This window comes from Lolium perenne, chromosome 4 (assembly GCF_019359855.2).
Source record: "Lolium perenne isolate Kyuss_39 chromosome 4, Kyuss_2.0, whole genome shotgun sequence".
In the NCBI taxonomy this organism is placed as follows: domain Eukaryota; kingdom Viridiplantae; phylum Streptophyta; class Magnoliopsida; order Poales; family Poaceae; genus Lolium; species Lolium perenne.
The window spans coordinates 130,340,339-130,362,984 of NC_067247.2; the positions used below are offsets into that span (position 1 = coordinate 130,340,339).

The 22,646-nt window shown below is 49.2% G+C and overlaps 3 protein-coding genes across 3 annotated transcripts; 2 read left to right on the forward strand and 1 right to left on the reverse strand.

Annotated features, from left to right (window-relative positions):
• Positions 1–483: 483 nt before the first annotated feature.
• On the forward strand, positions 484–2,119 carry LOC127293903 (flavonoid O-methyltransferase-like protein Os11g0303600). Its single transcript, XM_051323612.2, has 2 exons — positions 484–1,332; positions 1,570–2,119. Exons 1-2 carry the CDS (start codon positions 538–540, stop codon positions 1,867–1,869), a joined length of 1,095 nt encoding a protein of 364 aa, XP_051179572.1. The 5' UTR covers positions 484–537; the 3' UTR covers positions 1,870–2,119.
• Positions 2,120–14,205: 12,086 nt separating this feature from the next.
• On the forward strand, positions 14,206–14,775 carry LOC139839123 (uncharacterized). The gene has a single exon (XM_071829169.1). It carries the CDS (start codon positions 14,206–14,208, stop codon positions 14,773–14,775), a length of 570 nt encoding a protein of 189 aa, XP_071685270.1.
• A 5,934-nt stretch (positions 14,776–20,709) lies between these two features.
• Positions 20,710–21,348, reverse strand: LOC127347192 (uncharacterized). The gene is made up of 2 exons (XM_051373407.1): positions 20,875–21,348; positions 20,710–20,784 (listed from the first exon to the last, which is right to left on the reverse strand). The coding sequence occupies exons 1-2, from the start codon at positions 21,346–21,348 to the stop codon at positions 20,710–20,712; spliced, it is 549 nt and encodes a 182-aa protein (XP_051229367.1).
• Positions 21,349–22,646: the final 1,298 nt, after the last annotated feature.

The window sequence follows — 22,646 nt, forward strand, 5'->3', positions numbered from 1 at the left end:
CGTAAGCCAAGTTTCGAGAAAAAATCGATATGTTTTGTGGTCTATATAAAAAAGAGAAAATTTATGTTGTGACAAGCTTTATTTTAAGCACTGAATTTTGTCTTTTTACACACGCCACAAGGCAAGTTGAATTTTGACCAAACAACTTTGTGGACGTGTAGCATGTGAAGATGTTCGTGCGAATTTTTTGTTTCAATTTTTTTGATGATAAAGAGATCATATGATCCCATGTGCCAAAACACCACTCCCGTAGGTTTTCGTTTATATATGCGGTATCTATGATCCAGAGACTAAGTAAGTATATAAAGTTGCACTAATAGAATCCTTGGATGATTGGAGCTGTACATCTTAGGATAAGATATTTGTCCCGATCAACAGAGCATAAGCACGGCACATCTCGTGTTCCACGAGTGAATAATTAAATATATGTCAACTAGGTAGCGTACAAAAGATTGCAGATGCATGCTATATGTATCGGTGCTCCTGCCTCACCAGCCAATACACACTACTACACCGCACTCAAAGACAGACAGAGCAATGGCAGGTCACGCACCGACGATGGCAGTCCCTACCGACGCGCAGCTGATCAAGGCGCAGGCAGATCTGTGGCGCCACAGCCTGTGCTACTTCACGCCCATGGCACTCCGGTGCGCCGTCCAGCTTGGCATCCCTACCGCGATCCACCGCCTCGGCGGCACGGCGTCGCTCTCCGACCTCGTCACGGCATTGTCCCTGCCGGAATCGAAGACGCCGTACCTCGGCCGCATCATGCGGCTGCTGGTCACATCGGATGTCTTGTCGTCCCCCGAGGATGGGATCTACTGCCTCCTCCCGCTGTCGTACCTCCTGGTGGAAGGCGTACTCATCGACGGTGAGGCCCATCAGGAGGCCATTGTGCTTGCCGCGACGTCGCGCCATTACCTGGAGGCGGCCCTGGGGCTGGCCGACTGGTTCAAAAAGGACCTGGCACTGCCGTTGCCATCACCATTCGAGGAAGTGCATGGTGCGACGATCCTCGAGGAGAGCATGACGCTCCTCGACCCAGAGTCGGACAAGCTGTTCCATCAAGCCGTAGCTGCCCATGACCACATGGGGATCGGCACCATATTGCGGGAATGCCATGACCTATTCAAGGGACTGGACTCCCTCACTGACTGTTGCGGTGGTGATGGAACAACGGCCAGGGCCATCGTCGAAGCCTTCCCACATATCAAGTGCCATGTGTTGGACCTTCCAAAGGTCATCGAGAAAGCCCCGCCGAGTGAGGCAGTTAACTATGTGGCCGGTGACCTGTTCCATTCCATCCCGTCCGCTCAAGCTGTGATGCTCAAGGTATGACGTGATTTTTCTAAAATTAAAGTCCCATTTGGAAAAATAAAATAGAAATTGCGCGGATTCTATACCAAGAGGAGATTTGAGAGGTTGGAAATGGTTTTCTACACATACTTTGACAAAATTATTTATTTTTCATATGAAAACTACCATGGCGCTTGTGTATAGTTATATCGTGCTAACAATTAATCTCATTGGTATTGCACTACTTAACCATGTCGAATTTGTACATGCTAGCTTGTTCTGCACTTCTGGAGCGACGAGGATTGCGTTAACATCCTATCTCACTGCAAGAAGGCAATTCCTTCCCGAGAAGCGGGAGGCAAATTGATCATCATAGATATAGTGGTCGACCACCCTTCTTCAGGGGAAATGTTGGAAACCCAACTGCTAATGGATGTGCTCATGTTAGTATGCACGAGAGGACGGCAGCGGGATGAAAACGACTGGAGCTCAATATTTACGAAAGCAGGGTTTAGTGACTATAAGATTGTCAAGATGCTGGGTGCTCGGGGTATCATCGAGGTTTACCCATAAGGCGTGCTGCCCATGCGATCACCTGGTATTAATATGTATTGTGTAATAAATAAATAAATAAGTAAGGGCCTCACCTAATTGTACGAGAATGTACATGATTATATGGTAGCTGAAGTGTTAGGTTTGGTCACTTCAGAGCTGTTGTATGCAACTTTAGTTTGTGTAGTGTTTAAACACTCTGTGTGAGTTTCATATATATATGCACGTGTCATGTTGGTATGCTCTAATAAGATGATGTAAACTTTGTTAATACCTTAAGGTATGTTTTCGAGACACCAGATTAATCCACGTATACTAAAGACATATAAATCGATGATTTTAATCTTAACATATGCGATTAAAGATGAAAGTGTTACACACAACAATATAACATGCAGTACAAAATAAAATATATGGCACGCACTACGGGAAAAATAGGTGTCACCGTGAGGCTTTTCTTTGCCGTGAGCTACTAATCTTTGCCGTGCGCAGACAGCAGGATGGGATCTAGTTTTGTAGATCTCGACGCGACTAGCACAACCATGAAAATGAAACTTTATTTGGACAATCGGTTTGCAAGATATTTCAGTTTTCGTATTCGAATCTACGGAAAAAGGGAAAAGTCATGGAACGACCTACTCCGCGCCCGCCACGTGTCACGCTGGGGATGATCTGCGGGGGCTTCAAACGCACCAGGTCACGCCACTTGTCAGCACGCAGTGCGAAGCCGAGCGCCCTCCCCTAAAGGACGCCCTTTTTCTAGTAAAAAGGTAAAGTAAACAATAAAATTATCCTTGGATAAAGCAGTGTTGTTTTCTCCCTACTAGCAACAACACATCTACAACCTTAGGAGTTACTGTCACTCTCCTAGATTACTAGAGGCATGAACCCACTATCGAGCATAAATATTCCCTGTTGGAGTCACAAGCACATACTTGGCCGGAGCATCTACTAGCAACGGAGAGCATGCAAGATCACAAATAACATATAAACAGGTCCATAATCAACTCAACCATAGTATTCAATATTCATCGGATCTCAGCAGACACAACATGTAGTATTACATAAAGATGATCTTGATCATAATAGACATCTCACAAGATCTAAACACGAAGCATATGGAGGAGAAGACAACCATCTAGCTACTGCTATGGACCCGCAGTCCAGAGATGAACTACTCACGCATCACTTCGGAGGCGGGCATGGTGATGAAGAGGCCTCCGGTGATGATGTTGTTGATCGCCAAAACCCACCGGCGGGCAGCGGCCTATCAACACGGTAGAGCCGGGAAGAGCCTAGAGCTGCGGCTGGCTGAGACCCCTCCGAGCGACGGCCCGCAATGCTCTTCTGGTCACACGCGGCGATGCGAAGTGCAAGGGCGTGCCACCTGACCTATACCTGGTCAGGAAGGTGATGGGGATGCCTCGCTTAGTTCCTGCATGGCATACACGTAAACATTAAATACGAGCCTCGATCGGCTCTCAGGTTATCCTGTGAATCGGCTCAAAGAGCCGATCCACCCATGATCCGTACGGGGTGCACGAATACTTGGGGATCCTGCTTGATCAAGATGAAGCTAATTAGATCTACGACGATTTAGGGTTTTCACCGCATAATCGGATCATCCTACTCCAGGTTGGGCCTCGCGGCCACGCACGGTGCTCATAAGCCGATCCTAAACAAGGCCAAAGAACCAACAAAGAAGTTGATCCGCGGAACATCCTGTTTAGGACTTGCGAACGCCACCCTACGTGCCACTGGATCCTCCCCCCCTTTGTAAGGCCTAACTATTGCAGATATTAAACTAATCCTTGCATAACAAGGAGCAATCGTAACAGATCAGATCTACTAGATGATGAACAAGCAGGGTGCCGCCCCCACGCCTGAGATAGGCGTGAGGGCGGCTAGACATGCAAGGGTTGCACTACGTAAGCATGTTATACGAAGAACTATGCTAACCCTAACACATCTATGATAACTACGTTGCCCGCCATCAAAGACGCTTCAAGACGGGCAACGCATGAACAACGTGGAGGTTGTGCTGCCTAGATCGCAAGATGCGATCTAGGCAGCATGTCGCTACCCGATTGGAAACCCTCCAGACGCAGGAGATGGCGAGGCGCCGAGATTGCATTGTTTTTGGGGTGAACGTTGTGTTGTTGTTTATTCCATAAACCCTAGATACATATTTATAGTCCAGCGGACTTTCTAACGTGGGAATATCCCACCGTGTGCGATACAAACTCTAAATCTTGATCTAAGATATAACCTACTACAATTAAAGATACACGGGCAAACTAGCCCAAATTCTCCGTGCAAGGCCGCTTCGAGAGATCTTCCACGTGTAGTCCTCTAAGCCCATCTCTCTTACGGCCCACCTCTGGATTTGTCCAAAATCTGGTGATAACACATGCCCCCTCGGTTTTGGAAATAATTTTTCCAAAATCATTAAGCGTTCCTCCGTCGGGTCATGTCGTGGCAGAGCAGAGCTGTTGCGATATCCGTTATCATTATGCCCCGTCTTCTCAGCTTCTCCGCAAAATTCGATAGCTCAAGGCGTCATCTCCTTGGAAACCGTAATGACAAGAAATTTCCACCAGGCTCCTCATTATTTAACCGTGCCGATCGATTAGCTTTCTTCATCCCCTTCCTCTGTTCCAGCCCATCGGCACCCAAAAAACCCTCTTCTCCCTCAAAGCAATGTCTTCCTCTTCCTCCTCCTTCTCAAACCTCTTCCCCCATTCTCGCCGAAGAAGAACGAGGACAAACCTTCTTCCGAAGTGGACCCCCTCCCTCCGATGATGAGAAGAAAAAAGGAGAAGTAGCAAAGGCCAAGACCTTCCCTCCGCCAAGCTCCCGCTGAAGAAGCGCTCCCGCATGTGGGCGGACAGCGAGGATGAAGATGACGACGAAGAAGAAGAAGAGGAGGAGGAAGATGAATCTTCCTCTTCCGCCGGGTACCCGCCAACCAAGCGCTTCCGCTCCCGGGCGGACAGCGAGGACGATGATGATGACGAGGAGGAAGAGGCTCCGGCCATGGGCTGGGGTAGCAGCGACGAGGAGCTCCCCGGGAGCAGCGCCGACGACATCGACGGCGGTGACGACGAGGACAAATGACGACTAGTAGAATAGGACTAGTAGTAGCAGTGCGCTAGGCACTAGATCCCTCTTTTGAGAGCCATCGGCTCTTTCTTGTAAAGCCGCTCCTCTGAATTAATGAAATTGTTCTTTTGATTCATCCTTCAATTGCCCCAATTTCATTCCTTCCGCCCGTCATATCAAGACCGATAGCAATGTATCGATTTTTCTTCTTTTGGACGCCCATGAAGCTGGATTCTCATGTCGATTAGCTCGTAGGCCGAGAACTTCTCAATTTCAGGCTGCGATTTGGTATCCGACCATATTTTCTTCGCAATCCCTTAGCCGATGACCACTCATCGGCTATTTTGAGAATCCAATCCCTTTGCAGCGACAGACAATCCAAAATCTGTAAAAGCCGACGGCCTCCCTTCCCGATTCCTCTCCATAGCTTCAGCAATCTTCTTTCGCGACCGTAATCGCTTCCAGAGAGGATCACGACGCAGGATCAACCGATGCAACTCCAATTGGTTTCTAAAGAACCAAATCTTCATGTAGTCCGTTGCCCCCCGAGTCTTCATCAAGGCGAGGACAATCGTGAGCCAACCACATGTGTCACCATCAGCCTCCGAATCGTAACGCAGAAAATGTACCGATTCCATCAAAATCGGCTCTCGAAGAACTTCCAGGGCGAGCTGCCCCCGAGCTTTCATCAAGGCAAGAATACCGGCGAGGATGCATAAGTCGTTGATCAGCTTTCTTTCTACCGAACATCTACGTTGATGTAAACCCTTGAGCACATAGCCGTAGGTCTTGGTCCTGTAATCGTACTAAAGTCGATGGCTGCGCATCGGCTTTGCTTCTGAATTTTTTTTATTTGGCCGATTTTTCCTTAACCGGCCCCCAATGTTCCACCGCACGCATGTCTCGCACATGTTTATCTCGCATATGTTCATCCGACTATATGCCCCCGAGCCGAATCGCCGAATGATCGCAGATATCGGCTTTCTTGGTTAGTCGTGCACCGTACTTGCACGTCGGCTTCGCAAAGACTTATGCTGACTTTCATCCGCCGACGTGGCCACCGCCCAAGAGATCGTTGTCGACCACAAACGAGAATATGTGCGTAAGATAATTTTGGCCGATTGCCGGAATCGGCCTCCACCTTGCTCGCTCGATGAAGGTTTTGTAATGTCCCTCCATAAACTTTTGGGGCCGATCACAAGGATCAGCCTCGCACGGTTTGCTCATTGGTTTAATCTTGCTACTCGGTTAGGCTGGATAAAACCAACCCAACCTCTCGACTTGACGCGCCCGCTGTCGTCCACCTTAAGTGCATCGTATAATCGTGGAACACTAAGCTCCGTCGGCAAGACAAGCACCATGTTTGTGCCAGCCGATGTTTCATCATCGGCTTTCTTTTGCTTGGGACGCCACTCCATTCTTCGTGGACGACCCTCTTCATCCAGGGCTCGCTGAACCTTTGCGGCCAGATCAGGCCGTGCCTTCCTTAGCGTATGCAGGTATAACCTTTCGGCTTCCTCCAGGCCGCGCAACCGCTGAACCCTGCGTTTTTGTGAACGGCTGAGTCCGTCGTGGCACCACCTCGGACGGTGGCACCTGTCTTCTTCTTCTTCAAGTCCTTCGTCTTCGGAATCCTCAAAATTTGCCCAACGAAGTGACTCAAAGCACGTTTGCTTGGTGGTGGGAGAGGCCCTAAGCGCTCAAACACAGACACGTTGGCTGCCTCCTTCTTCTTCTTGTTGCATTCTCGGGCAATTGCCGATTGTGGGCAATCGGCTCATTCCCGAATCCCAAGAAGTTGTCCGAAGAAAGGGCAGTCCCAAAGTGTCCGGCGTTGTCATCTTGCTCCCTTGATGTGTCCGTGGCACGGCGCTCGTGCTCCTCCTCATAGCGATCCCGCCGACGATGTCTTCTCGGCTTCTCTAGCCGCACGATCCGCTTCATCATCATAGTTGGACCGTCGGCGTTGGTCATACCTTGTCTCACATATTTGTTGAGGAGGTGATCGAGAGAGGTCGTTGATATCTTATGTTCTTCACTTCTCCTCTCGTAACGTAGCGCTTGCCATCATGATGGAGCCGATCGCGTGGAGCGGCCTCCTCTCGTATCCTTGCTATGAGAGCAGCTGCCCTCATCTCCATCTTTGCCGAGTGGTTCCTAGGTCCTACCATGTTGATGCCGAACGTGGGACCTGGTCGGCAACTCTCGTGGTAGATGACTTCTACCATGTTAACGGCGGGGAAGGGCTGGGTGTCTACCTTCATGGCGTATCGGTTGAAAATTAAACGCCCCTTCTCTATCGCCGCTTGGATGTGCCGACGCCACACCCCGGTCGTTGGTGGCATGGGAAAGCGAGTTGTGGAACTTGCGTATGGCTTTCCGTTTAGCTCTTGCGCCGTAGGGAACTTGAGACCTTCAGTGAATCGTCAATCGTTTCTCCTTGAGCAGGAGGTCGAAGATTTGTTCAGTCTTGGTCACGTCAAAATCAAATCCCCCGGGCGGCCCCGGTGGCTTTACCCATTTGCAGGACACAGGGTTCCTCCCCGAGTCCATTCAGCCATCGCTACTTCTTGGTCTCCCGCAGCACTTCACCTTCCTCTCGTATCGACCATGACCATCGCACGCTTGAACTTGTCTTGGTACAGTGTCCGGGTGGCGCCGTTCATATGCTGATAGTTTCGAACCATGTGCGCCCGAGGGATAATCTGCTTGGGAGGCCATGTCCTTGAGCTGTGTTGCAAGGCCAGCCATCGCCAACTCGATCGCTTCCTTTTCGCTTATACGAACCGAATAACATCGGTTCCTAAGATTCCCGAAGCGCTCGGATGTACTCTGTCACCGTTTCTCCGCGCTTCGACGTAGTTGTGCTAGATCGGCAATGCTAGACTCGGAAGCTTCGAATGATATTGCATATGGAACTGTTCTTCCAATTGCTTCCAAGATCGGATGGAGTTTGTCGGCAAAGAGGTATACCATCCAAAAGCCGATCCTGTGAGGGACCGTGAAAAGAGCCTCACACGTAGCAGAACCGACACCGAAGCCGGTCCTAGTTGCGCCAAATATCGGCCGATGTGCTCGATGGAGCTGGAGCCATCTCGATCCACCGAATTTGGAGAAGTCGTGGAGCCGATATTTAGGTGGCAGCGGGATCATCTCGTACTCGTCGGGGTACGGCTTGGAATAGCCGATTGCCCTCCTTTTCGGCATAATGCCGAATCGGTCTCTCGCATGGTATCGATCTCGATCCGCCGTGCCGGGCCGCAGGAGATGCACTCGAAGATTCGCCGGGGTGGCGTACTTAGCCAGCCATGTTTGCTTTTCCAGCTCGAGCCAACCGCAGGAGCCGGGCTCTGGAGTTTCGTCGGGGTGGCGTACTTAGTTAGCCACGTCTCGCTTCTCAAGCTCGTCGCCGACGTCCCTCCCCGTCTCGCGCCGGAGTCCCCGACGTTGTGGCCTGGTTTGAGAGTGCCCAGTTGCCACAATCTGGCACATCCGTGCACGCGTATCCTTGAGGGTTCTCCTTCGGCGCGTCAGCCAAGAACTCGGTAGTCACTAGGGTCACCACCGATCTTGTAGACGACGAATGCCGGTGTAGCCGGCACTTTCAGTGGTGCCGCCAACGCATATGGCAGCGGTGGACGGGACCGGAGTGGCAACTCTCCTTGGTGCGTCCCGAGAGCTGGTCCCGACGGCGAGTACCGGTGGCTCATGATCTCCTCGGATCACGCGCAGAGCGAGACGCTCCAACACGTTGACCAAGTTTTCGAGTGGCGGTGTAGCGAGTGAGCCACCAAGTAGTTGATCTCCTGCCGTAGGCCCTCGGTGCGTTCCTCCGACGGGGCAGAGAGATCTATCCCATCGAGTGCACCTTGTGGTGAGAACCCCTTCCATCTGATGCCATGGGTACGGGTTCTCTGAAAAGAGCCGATGAGGTCGGCTTCGAGGGTGGCCTTGATCTCGTCATGTTTCTTCTTGAGCCCAGCAGGCAGCTCCTCGTAGGTGACTGGCGTGCCGTCCGTCGCCATCTCAGATGTAGATGGCGATGTGGTTGATGTAGACGATTGTCCCACCGGGCGTGCCAGAATGTGTTGATCGCCAAAACCCACCGGCGGGCAGCGGCCTATCAACACGGTAGAGCCGGGAAGAGCCTAGAGCTGCGGCTGGCTGAGACCCTCCGAGCGACGGCCCGCAATGCTCTTCTCCGGTCACACGCGGCGATGCGAAGTGCAGGGCGTGCCACCTGACCTATACCTGGTCAGAAGGTGATGGGGATGCCTCGCTTAGTTCCCCGCATGGCATACACGTAAACATTAAATACGAGCCTCGATCGGCTCTCAGGTTATCCTGTGAATCGGCTCAAAGAGCCGATCCACCCATGATCCGTACGGGGTGCACGAATACTTGGGGATCCTGCTTGATCAAGATGAAGCTAATTAGATCTACGACGATTTAGGGTTTTCACCGCATAATCGGATCATCCTACTCCAGGTTGGGCCTCGCGGCCACGCACGGTGCTCATAAGCCGATCCTAAACAAGGCCAAAGAACCAACAAAGAAGTTGATCCGCGGAACATCCTGTTTAGGACTTGCGAATGCCACCCTACGTGCCACTGGATCCTCCCCCCCTTTGTAAGGCCTAACTATTGCAGATATTAAACTAATCCTTGCATAACAAGGAGCAATCGTAACAGATCAGATCTACTAGATGATGAACAAGCAGGGTGCCGCCCCCACGCCTGAGATAGGCGTGAGGGCGGCTAGACATGCAAGGGTTGCACTACGTAAGCATGTTATACGAAGAACTATGCTAACCCTAACACATCTATGATAACTACGTTGCCCGCCATCAAAGACGCTTCAGTACGGGCAACGCATGAACAACGTGGAGCTTGTGCTGCCTAGATCGCAAGATGCGATCTAGGCAAAGATGTCGCTTACCCGATTGAAACCCTCGAGACGAAGGAGTTGGCGATGCGCCGAGATTGGTTTGTTTTTGGGGTGAACGTTGTGTTGTTGTTTATTCCATAAACCCTAGATACATATTTATAGTCCAAATGGACTTTCTAACGTGGGAATATCCCACCGTGTGCGATACAAACTCTAAATCTTGATCTAAGATATAACCTACTACAATTAAAGATACACGGGCAAACTAGCCCAAATTCTCCGTGCAAGGCCGCTTCAGAGATCTTCCACGTGTAGTCCTCTAAGCCCATCTCTCTTACGGCCCACCTCTGGATTTGTCCAAAATCTGGTGATAACAGATGTACCCTCCCGAAATATGGTCGACGATGGCGGCGGCTACGGAACTTTTCGTGGATGGAGGCTCGGGTGTTTAGGTTTTTCCCGAGGATGTGAATTTATAGGCGAAAAGGCGAGGTCGGTGGGCGCCCGAGGGTCCCACACCATACCTAGACGCGGCCAGGGGTGGGCCGCGCCTAGGGGTGGTGTGGCCACTTCCTGGATCTTCTTCGTCCCCCTTTGGACTCCGTCGTCGTGACATCAAAATAGGAACTTTGGCTTTTGTTTCGTCCAATTTCGAAAATATTTCCTGTACAATTTTTCTGAAATACAAAAACAACATAAAACATGAACGGGTACTGTGGCATCTTGTTAATAGGTTAGTTCGATAAAATGTATAAAAATACCACGAAGTGTAAACAAAACGTATAGAAATTGGTGTAAAACAAGCATGAAGCATCAAAAATTATAGATACGTTTGCAACTTATCACACGACTTGTTACTAAAGGGTTCAAGCAATGGTATGGTATAGAATATAAAGATACCTTCAGTCCTGTTGTTAAAATTGCTACTATCAGGCTTGTGCTTTCTATTTCTATCTCTCGAGGTTGGAGCTTACGACAGTTAGATGTCAAAAACACGTTCCTTGATGGTGTTCTTGAAGAGGAGGTTAACATACATCAACCACCTAGTTTTGAGTCTTCCGCTACTCCAAACTACTTCAGTAATCAGTTTCTTGGGAACTAACACCGAATGACGAGCGAGATAAGCCAGGTTTGTAAGAAGCTTCTGAACGAGACTGCTTCTAAGCAAAAACTCTTCCCTGTCGGTGATGTACGACTACTTCACTATGACACCTTGATAAGTGTGGCCAAACTGCCAAGACCGCCGCTACTTCCACGTGCCCCATGCAAAGAGCACATATCGATGTTTATGGTAGTCACTACGGGAAAACAGCACTTTGCCGTGCAATGATTTGCACGGCAAAGAGCCCTATATGCACGACAAAGCCTTTGCCATGCGACTCCGCACGGCAAAGATCGCACGGCAGTGCCATCGACGGCAACGACTTCTTTGCAGTGCGGCTCGCCAACGTTGCACGTCAAAGTCTTTGCCGTGCGCCTCGATCGCTGCCGTGAGCCCAGCGCGTTGCTGTGATGGAAATCTTTGCTGTGCGCTCGATTTTCTTTGCCGTGCGCTCAGACGCTGTTGTGCGTCGCCGTCGTTGCCGTGCTTTGGGGCTTTGCTATGCACCAGCGCAGTGCCGTGCAACTATGCTTTGCCGTGCCCGTGCGCCCTGTCCCTTGCGTGCACGGCAAAGCCTCCTCCAGGCACACCCTCCTATGTGCCAGGAGCACAGGCTGACGACACGTGGACCTATGATATGTGTGAAAGTGTGGTGAAAGTGACAGGAGAATAACTGCCGGAGCACCGGAATCCCACCAAAATTGCACGTGGACTTATGATATGTGTGAAAGTGTAGTGGAAGGTGTAATGGTGCAAAAATAGCTCCCCGGTGTGACATTTCTCACATTCGGACTATAACACTTACCAGATTCTCCGCATCGCGGATTGCTCCGAAACCCTGATATATGTGGGGGATGAAGATGGAGAGTACTTTTGTATTGCAAATAGTATGGGTATATACACACATTGTCTTAAGTAACACTAATAAATAGTCAACAAAAAGTAAAACTAATTAAAAAAATAAATATAAGTATTAGATGAAATAAAGTAGAAAAAAACAAAGGAAAATATCATATTGCGCATGGCAAAGGCAAGAACGCACGGCAAAGGCTGCGTTGCCGTGCATCCCAGCTACGCGCACAGCAAAGGGTGAGGCACGGCAATGCCCAATGCCTTTGCCGTGCATCTAATCTTTTCCGTGCGGTGTGTTGGGCCATTGCCGTGAAGATTTCTTTGCCGTGCGCTATCTTCAGACTTTGTCGTGCACCGCTTCTTTGCCGTGCACTCTCTTCCGATGTTGCCATGCGCCTTCTCTTTGCCGTGCGTTCTGCTCGGTGCTCACGATAAAGAAATCTTTACCGTGCGTGGGCTCACAAACAATGATTTGCTGCACGGCAGCCCCTGTTTTTCCCATAGTGAGTCCAGTGCGGATTGAATTTCTGACTTGCTGTTTATGCAAATGAGAGGAGGATGTACGGTAGAATTTTTGTGGGCAATATGTTGCATAATTGTGTATGTTGATCAACTTTGTTAGCACATGTAACATACTATAAATTAATTTAGAAGTTGCTAGTGTTCTCAACCACTTTTATAAATAGTAGATTGGTAGTCAATGGACCTCAGAAAACGTTATCTAGTTTTTATGACGATGTCTATTGGTTTCTGTTAGGATAATTAGGGCCTTTGGGCTCCACACTGCAACCAACAGCAGACACATTGCTGCTCGGACTCAAAATAGGAAAGAAAATATATACCGCAAGAATGACATTATCGCCGCCATCATGCACATGTCCCATCTTCGGGTGGGCTGTGCCAGCCTTGTCAACTCCGCCAACATCATCCTCATCCCCAAGAAAGCTGAGGCCACTTCAGTGGGCGACTACAGGCCGATTAGCCTCATCCATAGTCTTTCAAAGATTTTCTCCAAGCTTCTGGCCAACCGCCTGGCTCCAATGCTCCCAGATATCGTCTCCAAGTGCCAAAGCGCCTTCATCAAGAAAAGAAGCATTCACGACAACTTCTTACATGTTCAAAACCTCATACGGGAACTTCATGCTAACAAGACCCCGAGCCTATTCCTCAAGCTTGATATCTCCAAGGCCTTCGATTCCGTAGGATGGGCTTACCTTCTTGACGTCATGTCAGCGCTGGGGTTTGGCCAAGCTTGGCGGGACTGGGTGTGTCTTTCCCTCTCCTCGGCCACGTCCAGAGTGTTGCTAAATGGTGAACCTGGCACCCCTTTCTGCCACGCCCGCGGTCTCAGACAGGGGGATCCGCTATCACCCATGCTTTTCATCCTCGCCATCGACCCCCTACAACGCATCCTTTCCTCGGCCACTCAATTGGGCATTCTGAGTCCCATACGCTCTAGGACCAACCGATGCCGCATCTCTCTTTATGCGGACGACGCTGGAATCTTCGTAAACCCCAGTAAGGAGGACCTTCGCGCCATCTCTTCCATTCTAGACTGCTTCGGAAAGGCCAGTGGACTTGTCACCAACATGACCAAGACGGAAATTTTCCCGGTGCGCTGTGCTGACGTGGACCTTCAGGAAATTCTCAATAACTTTCCCGCGAAGCTTGCCTGCTTCCCTGGCATATATTTGGGGCTCCCTCTGCATTTTCGCCGTCTTCGGAAGGTGGACCTACAGCCCCTAATCGACAAGATCGCCGGAAAGCTCCCGGGTTGGATCGGCAAGAACCTTGCTAGACCTGGAAGGGTCATCCTTGCGAAGACGGTGCTCATGGCCACTAGCACTTACCACGCCACTGCCATTCCTCTGCCAAAATGGGCTCGTGAGAGGATCAACAAGATTGCTAGGACATTCGTCTGGGCCGGTGAAGAGGGCGAACATGCCGCCCAGGGGAAAGCTCTTGTGAATTGGAGAACGATATGCAGGCCAAAGAAGCTGGGGGGCCTCGGCATTCCGGACATTGAGAGATCTGGACGTGCCCTACGATTACGTTGGCCTTGGCTCCAGTGGACTGATCCGGACCGCGATTGGTCTGGCTCAAAACTTTCATGCGACGACACCGACATGTCCCTCTTCAGAGCCGCCACTAAAGTTACCATTGGAAACGGGGAGACGGCCAAATTCTGGCACGACAACTGGTATGCTCGGGGCCCTCTATCTCAATGGGCGCCCGACCTCTACAGAATTGCCACGAGGAAGAACCGTACGGTAGCCAAAGAGCTAAGTGAAAACAACTGGATCCGCTCTGTCGCGTCCCTCAACTCGCCTCAACAGCTGGCGCAATATATCGACGTTTGGGAGGCCGTTCACTCCATCAACCTTGCCCCCGAGTTTCCGGACACCATCGTCTAGATGCTTAATGCCGATTCAACCTACACCGCTAGCTCCGCCTACGAGGCACAATTCCTTGGCTCCCATGCCCGCTTCGATGCCATGAAGATTTGGTGGGCACACGCCGAGCCCAAATGCAAGTTGTTTGGCTGGCTAGCCCTTCATGGAAAGCTCCTTACCGCCGATATGCTTGCCATCCAAGGATGGCCTCACGACCCTCGATGCCCATTGTGCCTCAGCGATCCTGAGACAGCTGACCACCTTTGCAGAAACTGCCCGTTCACGGCGGCTGTCTGGAACCTTGTCAAATCTTGGGATGGCCACTCCTCTGATGACCGACGCCTTGACTTCCAATCCATATCTGACTGGTGGAACGACAAGATAAAGGAAAAGCCACAGAAAGAAAAGAAGCGCATCAGCGGCCGGTTCTTATTTGTGCTCTGGAACGCTTGGAAGGAACGAAACCGGCACATTTTCACTGGACAACGTCTTACCTACCTTGAGGTCGCAAGCATAGCAAACGAGGATATCCTCCAAAGGGATCGTGCTATAAATGGCTTCGGCACGGCCATCCCGGCCGATCCGGCTTAGTTCTCTTTTTTGGTAGCTCGTCCTTCATGGTGGGTTCTGGGCATTTTACCACCTTAATCTAAAAATGCCCTCTCTTTGTACAGTTTGGTCCTTGTTGTTCCCTCGTGCTTAATGAAAAGGTAGTGCTCCTGCCGGTTGCTCCAAAAAAAAAAAAATACCGCAAGCTTGAGCTTATGAATATCATAGTGCTTTCCTTAATGCTTTCTCTTCAACAAACAAAAACTTTACTCCCTTCATCTGAAAATAAATGATTCAGATTTACCTAGATTTCTATGTATCTAAGGAAAAAGTGTAACAGCGCAGGTGCGCCCTGCGCACGGGTATCTCCACCCTCCATTTTTCTTTGAGATTCTGTGGCTTTGACTTTTCCTAGTTCCACTCTCTCTCTTGCATGCACATAATCCAAAATTCGGAGTCATCTCTTCCATAAAAGACAAAACCTTCTCTCATGCAGGCAACTCTTTTCTCTCATGTGGCTCTCTCATCCAAACAAATTCATAGGAAGAAGACAAATTTTGCATGTGCACCGCGCACCTGCTCTAATAATCCACACTCACGCTTTTTCGTGCGTAGATAAGCTGGATCAATATTTTCCAAGAAGAAAGACTGAATCAATAGCATGGGCGTTTTCGACGAGCGAATAATTACATCAACACTAAGTTCTGGTAGGTACTAGTACGTACAAGTAGCTTTTGCATGGTATATATATGTGCTCCCGCCTAAGCAGTTTATTCCACACACACAAGACACTGCGTTCAAAGATCGACAAAGCAATGGCAGCTCAGGTCCCCACCATGGCAGTGCCCACCGACGCCCAGCTTATCCAGGCGCAGGCCGACCTGTGGCGCCAGAGCCTGTGCTTCCTCACGCCCATGGCACTCAGGTGCGCAATCCAGCTGGGCATCCCTACTGCGATCCACCGTCTCGGTGGCACGACATCGCTGCCCGATCTGGTCACCGCACTGTCCCTCCCGCCGTCGAAGACGCCATACCTCGATCGTCTCTTGCGGATGCTGGTCACGTCGGGGGACAGAGATCGGGTGCCTTGACGTTCACAAGGCACAGCTTGCCTTGTGGCCTCTCATCCACCATCCATGCAGATCCAACGGCAACAAATAGAAGACTAAATTAACCAGTTTACCAGATGAGTCACCACCGACCCAGCTTCGTCCTCGACGCGGAAAGGGGGAAAAGTTGCGCCGGCTTCCTGTGCAGAGCTCTGCCGCCGGCGCCGTCGTGGGACTGTGGGAGAAGGACGGGAGGGACCTCGGGCGGCTGCAGCCGGAGAATACGACGCTGGCATGCCCTTCGCGCCCACTACGACTGGCTCCTTCGCTCTGCCCCGTCTCGCCCCAACTCGACGACGCCCTGTGCCCCGCTCCGGCGAAGTCCTCTGCACATGTCGAATCCTCTTGCCGGTAGACGCCGCCAGCAGCTGCCGCCAGTAGCCATCAAGGTCCAGAGCATTATTGTTCATTTGCTCATGTTGCCTGTGAGCTCCAGGAAGCCCGTGATGAACGGAGCGGGCCGCCATTGGTGGGAGGGTCGTAGGAACGGGTGGAAGCAGCCGTCGGGGAGGCGGACGGAGCAGCATGAGGTGGGCGTCGGAGCTCACCATGGAGGAGCAGTTGGACTAGGCCTCTGGCCTTCCCGCAGAGCTCTGAATGGCAAGGCCGCCGGAGCTCTATTCCTTACCGGCGGCGCGAGCGCCGCGCCGATCTCTATCCGCTGCAGCGGGTGGGAGTTGCGTCGATCCTCGAGCGTATGAGGATGAAGCTGGGTCTGGTAGTCAACTGGTTGATTTAGTCTTGATCCATTTGTTGCCTTTGGATCTGGATGGATGGTAGATGAGAGGCCACAAGGCAAGCTGTGCCTTGTGAACGTCAAGGCACCCGATGCAGGGGTCTACTGCCTTAACGCGGTATATATCGTACCTCCTGGTAGATGGCATAGTCGTCGACGGTGAGGCTAGCCAGAAGGCAATCGTGCTCGCCACGAGCTCACGACATTACTTGGAGGCCGCCTTGGGGCTTGCCGACTGGTTCAAGAAGGACGTCTCACCACCATTGCCGTCGCCATTTGAGCATGTGCACGGTGCGGCGCTCTTCAAGGAGAGCATGGCGCTCCTCGACCCAGAGTCGGACAAGGTGTTCCATGAGGCTTTGGCCGCCCATGACCATCTCGGGATCGGCACGACTTGTGGTTGTTTTAACCATCTTAGACCTATTAGTATGGCTATCAGATATATAGGTGTCCCTATCAAAATGAAGCATGTATTGAACAAACATGTGTTCTGTTTCCTCCGGTACGAGATTTCATCCAACATAATTTCAATAAGACATTTTTACCCTTCCACCAAATCACGTACATTTTTCCGTCAGACTCCATGATTCCGGGGATTTCACATATCAACTCATCAACACACCAAATCAACCACATAGGACTGGAGGAAAGTCCACGAGACTCCATGATTTCAGGGATTTCACACATCAAGTCATCAACAACACCATATTGTTCTACTGAATGATTTATCACCTAAGATTTATCATATGATTCTCTACCCTACCTAAGATTTTCCAAATCTTCTTTTTGAGCTGCAAGATTTTTCAAACCTGTTATTTAGTAATACTGATGTTGTATCCTGAAAGTGTGGTAGATAAGTTGGTGGAGCATATCAACTATGGTACTCCTTTTCAGGATTATAGTACTACGTGGAAAGAACTTACAAATGCCACTTTAATCTCTTTCCATTAGTTCAGATTTTTTTACTTCTATGTGCCATTAGTTTAGTATTAGAAAACCAGCTGTGATTACTTCTCTGTGCCATTAGTTCAGACAAACAATATGTTTTCCTATCTTTTGTCATCCCCAGTGTCATCATTTAGACGTACGAACCAGGCACAGTTAAGTTTGTCAATATATAACTTAAGTATAATTGTGTATGTTTGTAGTCATGTGTTGTGATTGCATCAGATAAGAGTTTTTCCAAACATAGCGACTTATTTTTTTGTTTTTTCATGTGCGGAGAATATCATAGTCGAGCAATCCAACATGAATAGGTTTGTTATTTCAAATTCTTGTCACCCTTTTAAGAAGCTATCCATGGTATTTTCCCATTTTCTTGATTATTTTGTTTTTTTAATGTGAGGCAGCGCTTGCACAAGGGCTTGACAAGGCCGAGCTGGACGTCGAACAAGACCAGCGCATGTGAAAATCCACACCGGTGAGGAACCCGGGGACAAGTGGGTGCGCATGCATGGCCTGCCCTCCGATAGGTGGCAGCACGGCCGCACATGTGGATCGCCAGTGTGCACCCTTTATGCTTGGCGGTGCACAGGGTGAAGGTCATGGGTGCCCCGATCCACAAGAGAATAAAGGAAACAAGTCAAGTTGACCTCGGAGATGAAGATGAGAAGCTAAGTAGAAAGGCAGGAAGGATAAGTTGATCCTCTTTTTTTGCTGATACTCATTTATCTTATGATTGCCTGGTTAGTTAGGTTTTTCTCCTTTCAATGTTGGTACAAGGAAGACATGCAAAATATGGGCTTAATTTCTGAAATGAAAATTGGTGCGAGTGGTTGTGTCGTCTTCCTCCCTTTAAGATAATTGCATCGCCTAAATTATTTATTCAATCTACATCGGTTTAGATATCTTCTAAAATGTAGTATTCCATTTGATAGTAAAACTTCTGTACGTTTCAGAATGAATTCCATATATGAAGTTGTAGGTGTTTGAAGTATTGTTTATGCCTTAAACAAAATCCACTATAAGGGTTCATTCAACACATCTCATCTTAGTTTTTACAATCTTGCCTCAGTTTCCTTGCACTGAATATGCTTAATCATTTTCTAAGAGAGTGTGCATGCCAAGAGGTTGGCATTAACAAATGAAGATTTGTGTCTTTGGTAGTATTTTTTTTAGGTTCAGTTTTGGCTATCAGACCTGCTAGGCAATGTGTAATACACAATGTGATTTCTGTGAAATCTACTTAAGTTCTTGACACACAATTGCATCCGTAGCTGATGGGTATTTAGGCTGACTCTTAACTTTGTAAGTGAAATATTTTGCAAATTGTTGTCAAAATCTGGATCCTTGATTTTTTATGCAAGTCTTTCAAGATGAGCCGACTGAATCTTTACTTTAGTCGCTTGTTCAAATCAAGTAATGTAATTATAATTGCATATATGCCTCTCCTGTAAAATATATGAACACAACTGCGGAAGCTGAGTAGGAGTTTGTCCATTGAGTATTACAAATTTGACTAAAATCGTCCGATATGATTTAAGGAGACACATTTTCATGGGCTATTTTTAATTTTTAACATATATCCTCCCTTCCAACATGAATTGGTAGAATCATAATTTGTGGGTACATCTTATCCAGAATATGTGGGTCAAAAGGAACAGAAAAAATATGTGTGTTGTTGGTCCTTAGAGGGTTAGTAAGAGGGTTGTTGGTCTTCAGAGGGTTAGTAAGAGGGGTAAAAATGCCGGTATATAGTATGGCGTATTCAAAAACTTGAAGTCACCATGCTTGCACCAAAAAATAAAACCATCTTTCTCCATATTTCGTTTTTCCGTGGCAACGCACGGGCATTTTAACTATCTTTGTAAAGATACGAAATTAAGCTAAATACAGCTGTAGTTTTCCCTCTTACTTTACCAGAAATGATTTCCTTATTGTATTTAGATATTTAAAGAAGGGTGCTGAGCATATGGGAGTGCGGAGGCAGCATCTACTTGTGTCAAGAGGCGTAGAGAGGAGGCTTCGTCTGGGGAACGTGTGAATATGATTATACGTTTTGGGTGATGCATGCTCAGAATTGCCTTGATGATGGCAAATTGGCTTGGAATTCCTGATTGATGTTCGAGTAGTGCTCGAAAGAAAGGGATAAATTGTATGGAACCACATGGAGGGCAAACATTTATTATATGGAACCACATGGAGGGCAAAAGTTCATTGACTTATACATATGATTATCATGCTTTTTTTTCTCAGAATAGATAAAAGTTATTTTTATTATTTTATAGTGAGTTGTGAATTATTTATGTGCGAAATGAAATTTGAGTACCCGTAGCAACGCACGGGCATTTGTACTAGTAGAATCCAAAGCTGGTAAAACCCATTTTTCTGCCATGAAATTCCAGAGTTGTCGAGCCAGTGGACATCTAACAAAGGGATGGAAATTGTCTTCTGTTTCAGTACCACAAACCGGGCATTGATCAGTAACTTCGAGCTTACGTTTGCATTTATTTTTTCATGTCGGAAGAGAATCTGTGGCTAGGCGCCAAGCAAAATTTTGTACCTTTGGAGGGACAGAAGATTTCCAGATGAGGTCCCAGATTTTTCGCATACCATTCGGAGCTGAACTAGACGATTCCGTCGAGGCATGCCAGACTTCATCCATAACAAGGTCATATGCACTACGCACCGTAAAGATACCATGTTTAACAGGGGCCCAAGCAAGATGATCTGGTCCAAGTCTAGAGGAAGGTGCGAGATTTACTATTTCAGACACATTAGCAGGTATAAAATACTGATTGAGCAGATCCAACTTCCAAGAGCCAAACTGATCGATTAATTCCGAGACAAAACGCAGTCGACATGTAGGGCACACTTGCCTAAGAGCATCTACAACAGACGCGCTAAATCGCGGCGCGCTATACCGGCGATTGGGCGTGCTGTATATCGCTGGCGCGCGGCATAGCGAATTTGCCTCCGGCAGAGGCTCTATTTTGCAGCGCGCGTTGGTGTGCGAAAAACGCACCTCCGGCAGAGGCTCTATTTTGCAGCGCGCGCGCGTCACAAACTGCTAATCCGACCGTTTTTTTTGAAAATTCATCAAACGAACTATGAAAATATGATCGAAAATACGAATATATTTTAAAAGTGCAACGATACAATGCGACATTTAAACGAAAATACTAAAATAAACTACTCCTTCGACTGGGAGTCGAAGTCGGAGCTGCTCAGTGTCGTGTCCAACACCGGCGTCGACGTCGTCGTCCACTGAAAGTCGGAGGAGGAGGAGGAGAGGACGATGGTCGACGGCCCTGCGCTGTTCTTCTTTTCCTCCTTCCTCCTCGCCGCCGCCTCGGCCCTCTCCTTCTTCCTCGCCGCGGACTCGGCGCGGCGCTTCTCGCGGCTCGCCTTTTTCTTCGCTTTCATCGCCGCCTTCTCCTCCTCCTTCTGCGCGTAGAAGGCCTCCGTGGCGGTGACGTCCTCGGGGAAGCGGCGCGCCCATTCGAGGCGCAGGGCCTCGTCGCGCTCGGCGATGAGGAGGTGCTGCTCCAGCTCCCGATGTCGGCGCTGCTGTTCGCGCGTGATCATCGGCGGCGGCGGCGCCAACATCTCCGCTTGCTCCCGCGTGAAGACGTCGTGGAAGTTCATCGTCCCCCGGGAGCGGCCGAGCCGCCAGGCGACGGCGTCGTACGCCCGCGCCGCCTCGTGCGCGGTGTCGAACGTGTCGAGGCGGATCCTCTCCTCGCCGGAGCGGATTTCCGCGTCTAACCGGCCGCTCGGCCGCGCCCGGACGCCGTGGTAGCCGGAGGAGGGGCGGCGGCGCGGAGGCATCTCGCGGAGGCGACGCGGTCGGAGGCGGAGCGGCCGGAGGTGGAGCGGTGCGGGAGGGAGAGAGGCGAGGAGGGAGACAGACGCGTGGAGGAAGTGACAGTTGGACGCGTTCGCGCGTGGCGTGTTTATAGCGCGCGCGGCAGCGCACGCGGCAAGTTTCCCGCGCGGGATAGCGCGAAAGCGCGTGGGTGGCAAATTTTTTAGGGCGCGCGCCTTTTTCCCGCCTCCGCTGGAGCAGCGCGACAGCGCCCGCGCGCGGCAAACCGGCGGTTTTTTTGCCGCGCGGGGCTTTTAGCGCGTCTGTTGGAGATGCTCTAATACTACAGACTAACTATGACTTGGACTTCATACTCAAGGCTGATTCTGGCGACGGTTTGGGGCAAAAAAAAAAAAAACTAGGGGCTCATGTCAAATACACCAGACTAAGTATAGAATACGAGACCAACATTGGTTAGTAGATGCAACCTAGAATATAAAGAAAAGAGGCCCATCTATCATGTATGCACACTGAAGTCGGACCCTCCCCACGCGTGGTATGGACCGGCTTAGTTAGGCGTTGACGTTTTTTCTGTTTTTTTCCCCTTTTTTTTTTGTTTCTTTTGTCTTTATGTTTCTTTTTTAAGATTTGAAAATTGTTAAGATTCAAAATAACGTACAATTTTCAAAATTGTGCAGATTATATGAATTTTCAGATTTGAAAAAAGGTTTAAATGAAAAAATTTAAAATTTGAAAAGTTTCAAATTTGGAAACGTATTTTTTTTTTGAAAAACTATTTTCGAAAATGTTCAATCTCGAAAAATGTTCAGATATCGAATAGTTTTAAATTTTTAATAATATATTCATTTTTAGAAATGTTCAAATATCAAAAATTAAATTTTGAAAAATATCCATTTTTAAAAAAATTGTCAACCTCGAAAAATATTCAAATTTCAAAATTTTCGCTATAGAAAAAATGAAAAATTAAGAAAAAGGGAAATTGGGCCGATTGAACTTACCCGAGGTGGGGTGTGTAGTGGGTGGTACACACCAACCATGTCGGCATATAGGGGCTCCGGGCTCCCATTAGACACAGATACAAAAGACCTTTCGTTCGCTTTCGTTTCCTAGGCCGGATTCCTTAATTCCCCCCCCCGCCCCCCCCCACAATCGCTTCTTAGTTTCCCACACATTGGGAACGCGGAATGGACCCTGTTTTGCCCTAGGGTTAGGAATCACTATGGGAAAATATATCTTTGCCGTGCAACTATTTGCACGGCAAAGGGTCCTATATGCACGGCAAAGGTCCGTGTGACTCGCC

What these genes read in the sequence shown, in the direction of transcription:
- LOC127293903 (XM_051323612.2), top strand. Translation starts at nt 538, where the DNA reads ATGGCAGGTCACGCACCGACGATGGCAGTCCCTACCGACGCGCAGCTG. An exon ending in CTCAAGCTGTGATGCTCAAG is followed by an intron (nt 1,333 to 1,569) that starts GTATGACGTGAT and finishes TGTACATGCTAG; the next exon opens with CTTGTTCTGCACTTCTGGAG.
- LOC139839123 (XM_071829169.1), top strand. Translation starts at nt 14,206, where the DNA reads ATGCTTAATGCCGATTCAACCTACACCGCTAGCTCCGCCTACGAGGCA.
- LOC127347192 (XM_051373407.1), bottom strand. Translation starts at nt 21,348, where the DNA reads ATGCCTCCGCGCCGCCGCCCCTCCTCCGGCTACCACGGCGTCCGGGCG. An exon ending in CGGCGAGGAAGAAGGAGAGG is followed by an intron (nt 20,785 to 20,874) that starts GCCGAGGCGGCG and finishes TCCGACTTTCAG; the next exon opens with TGGACGACGACGTCGACGCC.